At 65.0% G+C, this 8,865-nt stretch overlaps 2 protein-coding genes across 2 annotated transcripts; both read left to right on the top strand.

The window, feature by feature from the left end:
• Window positions 1-601: 601 nt before the first annotated feature.
• Window positions 602-3,552, top strand: RNF166 (ring finger protein 166). Its single transcript, XM_035337212.1, has 5 exons — window positions 602-773; window positions 1,514-1,626; window positions 1,854-1,968; window positions 2,386-2,493; window positions 3,126-3,552. The coding sequence occupies exons 1-5, from the start codon at window positions 681-683 to the stop codon at window positions 3,189-3,191; spliced, it is 495 nt and encodes a 164-aa protein (XP_035193103.1). The 5' UTR covers window positions 602-680; the 3' UTR covers window positions 3,192-3,552.
• Window positions 3,553-6,927: 3,375 nt separating this feature from the next.
• Window positions 6,928-8,523, top strand: SNAI3 (snail family transcriptional repressor 3). Its single transcript, XM_035337209.1, has 3 exons — window positions 6,928-7,259; window positions 7,853-8,122; window positions 8,317-8,523. Exons 1-3 carry the CDS (start codon window positions 7,112-7,114, stop codon window positions 8,496-8,498), a joined length of 600 nt encoding a protein of 199 aa, XP_035193100.1. The 5' UTR covers window positions 6,928-7,111; the 3' UTR covers window positions 8,499-8,523.
• Window positions 8,524-8,865: the final 342 nt, after the last annotated feature.

The raw sequence follows: 8,865 nt of genomic DNA, 5'->3' as shown, positions 1-8,865 counted from the left end.
CCATCCCCATCCCCATCCCCATCCCCATCCCCTCCCCATCCCCTCCCCATCCCATCCCCTCCCCATCCCATCCCCTCCCCATCCCCATCCCATCCCCACCCCACCCCATCCCACATCTGGTACCCGGGTGCACCCCTGACACCCCCTCACTGCCCCTCCCCAGCTGCTTTCCGAGCCTCCCAGGTCACGCATCGAGGACATGGCTTTGCTTGGTGCCTGGCCTCGCCCATCCTCCTCCCCAGCCTTTTTGGGGTTAGGGAGCTGCAGGAGGGGACCCCCCACTTCAGTAACCCCCCCCAAACACACCGCGTGCCCCAAGTGCATCACGGGGCCGCCTGGGAGCCCGGCGGTGACGCCCATGCCAGGAAGCATTTTGCTGCCATCCACCCGGGACCAGGCCAGCCCGTGCCCTCGTTACGGTGACCTGGGCTGGGGAGGTGACGGGGACACCGTGGCAGTTCAGCCTGTGGGGACGAGTCTGCCGTGGGACTGCAGGAGACGGAGGGAATTGGATGGCACGGCGCTCAGCCCTCCCCTTGGCGAGGCTCCGTGCTGCTCCGATTGCTCGGCTGTGCTCCTCGGGTCTCACTCCCCGCTCTCTCCGTGTCCCCCCCAGGTTCTGCGGGGAGTGCCTGCAGCCCTGCCTCCAGGTGCCGTCACCGCTCTGCCCGCTCTGCCGCATGCCGTTCGACCCCAAGAAGGTGGAGAAGGCCTCCAGCGTGGAGAAGCAGCTCTCGTCCTACAAGGCCCCCTGCAGAGGCTGCAGCAAAAAGGTAAGGCGTGCTTTGGGGGGAGGGAGCTGCCTGTCCCCGTCCCGTGCTCAGCACGGCCCCAAATTGTCCCGCAAGACCCCGTGGCCCCCGAGGGAAGGGCCCGAGGTGAGTGGGGCCGTGCCGGGATGGAGGCGCCGTCCCGGCTGCAGGCTGGAGGTGTTATTAGTGGGGACCTTCAAACGCACGCTGAGGTTTTCCTGCAGCAGAGGAGAGGCCGAGACAAACCAGCTTTGCTGCTCCTAGCGAGGGTAAGGATTTGGGTCTTGCTCGAGGCGCTGTGGTGCCAGCAGCTGGGAACAGACGTGGCCTGGGGCAGTCCCGGCCGGGGCGCTTCTGGGGCCGGCTGTGACGCTGTGATTCACGGCGTGCCTCCACGGGCCGGGCTGTTCCCCTCTCTGCCTGCCGTTAACTTTGGGGATTTTCCTGTAACCGCCTGGCTGGCGCCCAGAAACGTTCCCCGGCAGTGGTGCCGGAGCGGTTTGGGGTTAGCGCCTGTCAGCAGTTCCTCTTCTGGGAAGGAAAATGGAGCTAGCGCTGCTGCAGGAACACATTTTGTTGTGTACGAACCCAGCCCAGCTGACTTCTTGTGTGTGAACCCTGGGGACCTGTGCAGGGAGCGTGCAAGCCCAGATGTCCCCAGACCCCATGGGCTGGGGGGAGCAGAGGCTCCGGTGCTGTGCCTGGCAGGGGGAGGTGTTCCTGTAACCTCTGGGAACGTTTCTCCTCTCCTTTTTCTCCAGGTGACCTTAGCCAAAATGCGCTCTCACGTCTCGTCCTGCGCGAAGGTGCAGGAGCAGATGGCCAACTGCCCCAAGTTCGTCCCCGTTGTCCCCACATCCCAGCCTATCCCCAGGTACTGTCGTGTGGCGCGTAGGGAAGTGCAAACCGCACGGATGTTCCCATCCGTCCTCACGAGAAGCCCTAAAATCCAAGCGTGGGCTGGGGTGGGACTGGTCTGGCTTCTCCCACGGGCAGGGGGGGACGCAGCAGGAGGGGGAACGTCAGGGGTGGCTGGCTGAGGTTGGAAGGAGTCGCTCCCGGCCCTTCGCAGGGTTCTGAGCTTCTCCTCGCTCCCTTCAGCAATATTCCCAATCGCTCCACGTTCGTCTGCCCGTACTGCGGGGCCCGGAACCTGGACCAGCAGGAGCTGGTGAAGCACTGCATGGAGAACCACCGCAACGACCCCAACAAAGTGGTGAGCGGGGCTGGGGCGGGTTTGGGGGGGGGGGGGGGAACCCCTGGAAATCCAAATATACCCTAACAGATCCTGCATCCTGTGCCACCAGCACGTGGAGATGCTGTGGGACGGACGGCACGGCTGGGTTTTGAGTTGGTTTAGTTGGTTTTAAATCTTTTTGATGGAACGGGCCACCTCTGTCCTGCGACCTGCGGGCACTGGGCTTGCTCTCGCCACCCGTGCTGAGGTGGGGAACTCCCAGCTCTGGGGTCGTGCTCGTGTGCATGCATTTAACTTGTCAGCAAGCTAAAAGCAGCCTGGCCACGCACCAGAGGCGTTGTGCACGTGCTGTACCCGCACAGCAAAGCACCCCGGGGCAGCTGGAGGTGGGTCTGCGCCCGTGGGTCACCGTTCCCCTGTCCCTGCCCTCCGCAGGTGTGTCCGGTGTGCTCGGCCATGCCCTGGGGGGACCCCAGCTACAAGAGCGCCAACTTCCTCCAGCACCTCCTCCACAGGCACAAGTTTTCCTACGACACCTTCGTGGTGAGTATGGCTGCGAGGCGGAGCAGTCGCCTTCCCCGTGCCCCGCACGCCGCACGCAGAGCTTGGGAGAGCTCCGGGGAGTTCAGGCTGCTCGCCGTCGGACACGTACCCAGAAAAAAAACCATCCCAGGAGGAGCAGAGAAATGTTCTCTCTCTTTCTCTGATGTTTTTTTTTTTTTTTTCTATGTGCTCTGTTAAATTCTTTCCCTGAGGAACTGTAACACAAAAGCCCTTTTCTTCGAGGCTTCACGTGGGGAAGCGCAAGGAGAGGAGCGCAGGGGTTGTCCTCTCGGGGCTGCAGCCCCTCTGCGTGTGATTTCAGAAAAGGGAACCTCCCGCTATTTACGGAGAAGTCTCCGCAGCTCAGGAAGTGATTAATGTCGCGTAGCCTGCCTGGGGTGCTAGAGAATGCTGCGGCCTCGCAGGGAGCTTTGCCTTGGGCCCTGGTTTCTCAGACAGGTTCCTTTCATCCCTCCCTGCTGCCAGGTCTGAGGGCAGGGGCGACGTCTGGAGGTTTGACCCAGGCAGGAGAGGGACTGGGGCACAAAGACAGGGTACCCCGAAGAGCGCCGTGTTCCGGGCCCTTGCAGCCCAGTCCGGCAGCTCTCCTCACCAAACCTTGTTTTTTTCAGGACTACAACATCGATGAGGAGGCAGCACTGCAGGCTGCTCTGGCTCTGTCTCTCTCCGAGAACTGAGGGCTGCTGCGGAGATTCTCTTCGCTTCGGACCCCCCCTCACGCCCTTTTTGCACACTCGACCTTCCCGCCGGGGAGGCACGGAGCTCGTGGCCCCCCCAGACCCACCGCCTCTTCCCTCTTCTCTCCGGGCTGATCCCAGCTCCGTGAAGAAGGCGGAGACCCCTCGGCGTCACGGTGGAGCGAGCAGAGACGTCGCTGCCGGGAGGAGAGAGGCGTCCGTGCCGAAGGGCTGGGATCCTTCCTCGGCTCGGATCCGTCCCCGGAGCGTATACCTGTCCCCAGATCTATTTATTACCAGATGCTTTTTGGCACCATCCGTCTTCGTGCTCTTCGTTGCAGTTTGCTAGGCACGTGAAAAACGACGACGCGTTTTAAGCAGAAATGCCCTCGTTCTAAACTAAACCCCCATCCACGTCCTCTTCGGGAAAGGAAGAAAACAGCACGGAGCGGTTTTGTGGGGTTTTTTTAACCCCTACGAGGCTATTTCTGGAGCCGTCGGTCTGTCCCCACGCTGCAGGCAGGAGGGAGCTGCCTCCTTTTCCTGCAGGACAACCCCGGAGCAGGCTGGGCTGCAGCCCGGAGCAAGACTGGTGCCCTCGTGAGCCCCGTGAGAGCAGCGGGTTCGGAGCCGTGGACCGTCCCGACGCCCTGCAGAGCTCCCCAGGCTCCCACCCTCCTCGTTTTGTAGCGGCTCTTGTGATACTGCGCCCTTGCATTTTTCTATACGAACCGGCGCGATGCCTTTTCCACGTTTTGTAGAGCGGGAACTGAAGCTGGTACTCTTGACGCCGCAATACCCGTCGCCGGGGACGAGAGTATTTTTATGGAACGTTATTAAGAAAGTCTATTTTTAAAAAAAAAAAAAAATAACTAAAACGAAAACCAAACACGCTGTGGATTTGGAATCGGGTGGGAGGGAGGAGCTGGACCCCGGGCCCGCAGGTGGGACTCTGCCCGGGACACGGCGAGGGTGCACGTTTCCTCCTCCGTCACCTCCGGGCTGTCCCCTTCTGTTGTCGGCTTCTCTCTGCGGGCGGTGGCCGGCACCTCGTCGCTCAGCACCGCCAGCCCCGCGGCTCCTCCGCTGCCCCGTGGAGGACAAGCAGCCCCATCTGGGTTCTCCAAGAGCCGCTCGCGGGTTCTCGCCGTGCTCGGCGGCTGGAGCAGCTCTTCCTAGCTGGCTCCTGGCAGTGCTCTGGGCTCCGAGCGCTGGCGTAACGCTGAGGGCTGGATTTCCTTCCTCTCTCTGCCGGCCGATCTCTCAGACGCTTGTAATTAAACAAGAAGCGCTGCTTGAGAGCCAGGAACAAGGGGTTCGTCCCGCCGGGCTTGCACAAACTCTGCTGGGAATCGCCCAAGTTTGATTTTTTTTCCTCCAAAACTGCGGCGCTGCTGGAAGCCCTTGGCCGCAGAGATGGGGCATGGCAGGAAAGGATCTCACCGAGCGGCTTCCAGCCCCTGCCTCCTGCGGCAGCAGCACTAACCCTTGCAGGCAGGGCTGCTCTGCCACGTCCCTGGATGTGGCCGTGGGTGAGATCTGGAGGGCAGCTGCGGGCTCGGTGCTGCGGACGGTGCTGTGCCTGTCCCACAGGCGCGTGGGGACGCGGGGCTGTGCGGGGTGCCGTCCCTAACGCAGAGCATCCTGGCCCCCGAAACGGGATCACGGCATGGGGCGCGTCCGGGCAGATGCTGATCTGAGGGGTGCGCCGTGGGGTCCCCATAAACCCCGTGCCGTGTCTGCGCAGCCCCCACACGGTGCCCAGGCTGCCCTTTGGGGTGGCACCAAGGGGACCAGCGCTCACAGGGACTTACCCATATGGGGGCAGTGAGGTGACATCCGCACACCCGGGCTGGGCAGCGCTCAGCCCCGTGCACTGAAGGGATGCTTCGGGGGACCCCAAGGTTCCTGTCCGGGGCTGCACCCCCGTGTCCTCCTAAAGGTCGGGGTGCTGCTGGGACGTGCCACCGCTGCACCCTGGGGCTGTAGGGTGCCTGTGCCTCTGGCGTGCCCCGGGTCCTCCTGCTGGCCCCATCCCCGCTCAGAGAAGCATCCTTTTGTGGTTTATCCGAGCCCTGGATTCCTCCAGCTCTGCTCTAGCAATACTGTCTTTTTACTATAAGTAGTACCGAGGGTTTTGGGGTCCGGGGGCTCCCCTGTGCCGCTGGCAGCCCTTTGGGGCAGGCACGGAGACCGTCTGCCCCCCTGGCAGAGGGCAGCACCCGCTGGCACCGTGAAAAGGGCTGGGGCTGCTCTGTTCCCTCCCTGGAGCAGGCAGGAACGGGGGGGGTCTTCCCTTACCAGCACCGCGTCCTCAGCACCTGTCCAGCCTGGGGACTGTCCCTGCTCCCAGTGGGACGGAGCAGGGACATCTGGAAGGGACCCAGCCGGGTTTCCCCGTCCCCTCTTTTTGGCTGGGACTCTCAGGTTAGAGGTCTCTGGCCCGTGCCGCTCTCCATGAAGCTCCTGCTACCTGGAGGATCTGGGACAGTGCTGTGAATGCCTCTTGGCTCCTTCCTCCTCCTCTTCCTCGTATGTCGGAGCAGGGGCAGCGACGGCTGCTTTCGTAAAGCACTTTAAGGCTGTGCAGGCAGCTCCTGCCTCTCGCCCCCTTGGCACGGGGCCGGGGCCGGCCGTGCCAGGGCTCCGGGTGCCGCCGGCTGTGCTCGTTAGTGCTCCCCCCGACTTTTTGCATAAGGACTAGAACTTTTACTGAGACACACCGTTTTTTTTTGAAGAAGAAGAAGAAAAATAAATAAATCAACGATGTATTTGTAGCAAGCCATTTTTCTCAATAAAGGCAGTTTCATCCACGGGCGGTCTCGGTGTGCGGTCTGTGCCCCGCGGGGGACCCAGGCTCGGGTCCGCAGGGACGGGGCTGGGGGTGCACGCCACCGAGGTCCCTTATCGGGGCCGCTCCTTCCGTTTTTATGCCCCCGTCCCCTGACTCATTAATGGCAGGGTTTGGCCGTTACATCGCCCTACCCCACGGGAGCCCCGTGACCGCCCGCGCTCGGTGCTGGCAGCGGGTCCCGGCGCCCGCAGGAGCACGCGGGAGGCGCTGTCCCCATGGCTGGCACCGCGCGCCGTCCCCGAAGCCCTGCTGGGCGCAGGCCAGGGCAGCGCAGCGGGTGTCCCTGCGCCGGGTGTCCCGGGGAGGGGTCCTGGCTCTGCGCCCCCGCCAGCCGGCCGGGGTTCCCCAGGGACGCGGGCTGCCTCTGCCCAGTTGCTTCCTCTGGCACGGGCACCGGCTGCGCGCAGCCCCACGAGGGCTCACCCCGTCCCCTGCTCGGGGCAGACGCATTGCTGCAGCTCCTGGATGCAGGGGAGACCCCCCCCCGGTGAGCCCCTGAGGGTCATCAGGGTGGCCAGGGATGGATTTGGACCCGAGGGCTGCGCCGTGCTGGGGGTGGGCTTGGGGTCTGCCTGGGGGTGGTGGGCGTTAAACCGGGGTGAACTCGGAGCAGTGCTTGTGGGTCTGCATCATCCACGTGCTGGTGCTGCCTCTGGTCTCACCGAGCCACAGAGCGTGGCTCCTGTCCCAGCACGGGTCCCCCCCCAGCTATCACCCCCGGGGTAATAAATGACTCGGGGACACAATGGCCAGGGCTGATAACACTGAGGAGCTGCCTTATCTGCTCACTGACCCGTCCCCAAACAGCCCCTGGGAGGTTTTCCACGGGGGACACGCGCAGGGAGAAGGGGTGCAGGGCTTTGTCCCCATTCCAGGGGGATGCTGTGGGTGCTGGGAGCCCATCCGTGGGACGTGGAGGCTGGCCGTGCCAGGGGGACGGGGCTGTCCCCACCACGGTCCCTTGCACCTGCAGCGGGCCGTGCTGGCAGCCAAGGCCAGCCCTCGGGCAGCGGTTGGCCCCGGGGCTCCCCGGGGGGCTGCCCATGCTAATGAGCCCGGGGGCCTTATGGCACCTGCTGGCTCCCGCGGGGACACAGCGGGGGACACAACGGGGACACGGAGCTCGCCTGCTGGCCCTGCCATGCCCCGCTCCTTCCTGGTGAAGAAGCCCTCCAGCACCCGCGTCCCCAACTACAGCCAGCTCGCTTCCCGTGGTGAGGCTGCCCCGGGGGCACCGGGACCCCGGATCCAAATTGGTGCCTGGGGGGGGGGGGGGGGGGGGCGGCTCCCCGGGGCGGGGGGGCCCGGCCCCCCCCCCCCCCCGCAAACATTCCCCACCCGCATGGGGGTCCCCGTGCTAATTTTTGGGGGGGGGGGCTGGAGCTGGTTGCTGGGTGCCACGGTGCCCCAGGGGATGCCCAGATTTTTGGTACGTCCAGCCCCAGATGTGCTGGGGGTGCCTGGCATCCCCATTCCTGTTTTTGTGTTTTTTTTTTGGGGGGAAGGACCATTTCTGCTCAGTTTTGCAGTGCCTAGGGGTGGGCACAAGGGTGGGGGGTAAGGATGGACTGGGTGTGGATGAGCCCCAGCCAGGGGTAACCCTGGGGGGATCTGGTGACCAGGACAGCCCCCATCCTTCACCCCTTGCCTTGCCCCCCCCCAGAACTCGATGGCTCGTGCTCCTCCTGCAGGGGGGTGCTCGGCCCCGTACCCCCCTCCACCACCCGCCTGCCTGACCACGGCCGCCTCCTCGCCCGCCTCTCCCTCCCGCTGCCCCCTGACACCAAGAGCCCCCCGGACCCCTCAGGCCCCCGCAGCCCGGGCACCCCCCTGAAGGACAACCAGACCCTCAACCGGCTGGGGGGGGCGGCCGAGGCGGGGGTCCCCAAGCCTTGCTGCCCCTTCCCGGGGCCGCCCCGGCGCTGGTTCAGCTGCGCGCGCTGCGCCAGGGCGTACGGCAGCCTGGGCGCCCTGAAGCTGCACATCCGCACCCACACCCTGCCCTGCGTCTGCGGCCTCTGTGGCAAAGCCTTCTCCCGGCCCTGGCTGCTGCAGGGCCACCTCCGCACCCACACAGGTAGGGATAACCCCCCCCGGGTGCTCGCTGCTTCTGCCACCCCCCTCCTCCATCCCCCTGCCTCAATTTTCCCTCGTGCACAAAGCTCCGCGGGTGCAGGCTCCCCCCCACCAGCATCCCCATGGAGCATCCTGGGGCTGTGCAGGGGGAGGTCTGGGGTGGGATGCGGGGGTCCCTAAACACGTGTCCCCCAGGGGAGAAGCCCTACGCCTGTCCCCACTGCAGCCGTGCCTTCGCCGACCGCTCCAACCTCCGTGCCCACCTCCGGACCCACTCGGGCGGCAAGAAGTACCGGTGCCGCGCCTGCGCCAGGACCTTCTCCCGCACGGCGCTGCTGGCACGGCACCAGGACGCGGGGTGCTGCGGGGCGGCCTGAGCCCACCCCCCCTGCACCCCGAGAGGTGTCACACCTCGCCACACCATGCCCCCAAGGAAGGACTGGAGAGCATCACGCAGCGCCGCCTGGATGTCCCCTGCAGGTCACCAAAGCCCCGTGCGGCTCCACCACGGCACCTGGAGCTGGAGGAATCTCTTGGTTGTTCCCCCCTCCGCGCCGTGCTGCAGGCACCGGGGAGGCTTTGGGGGGCTTTCGTCTCCGGAGTCATTAAAAGCGGAGCTGGGTGCTGCAAGGATGTCCCTTATCGCTGCCATGCTGCTCGGCTGGAGCATCAGGTCCTGCAGGGCAGGATGCACCCGGAGCCTCCCCCCCATCCCGCCTCCCCTGCCTGGGCCACGGGGACACC

This window comes from Oxyura jamaicensis, chromosome 11 (assembly GCF_011077185.1).
Source record: "Oxyura jamaicensis isolate SHBP4307 breed ruddy duck chromosome 11, BPBGC_Ojam_1.0, whole genome shotgun sequence".
NCBI classification, from domain to species: domain Eukaryota; kingdom Metazoa; phylum Chordata; class Aves; order Anseriformes; family Anatidae; genus Oxyura; species Oxyura jamaicensis.
The sequence above is the reverse complement of the archived record's forward strand: the minus strand, read 5'-3'. Positions and strand labels throughout refer to the sequence as shown.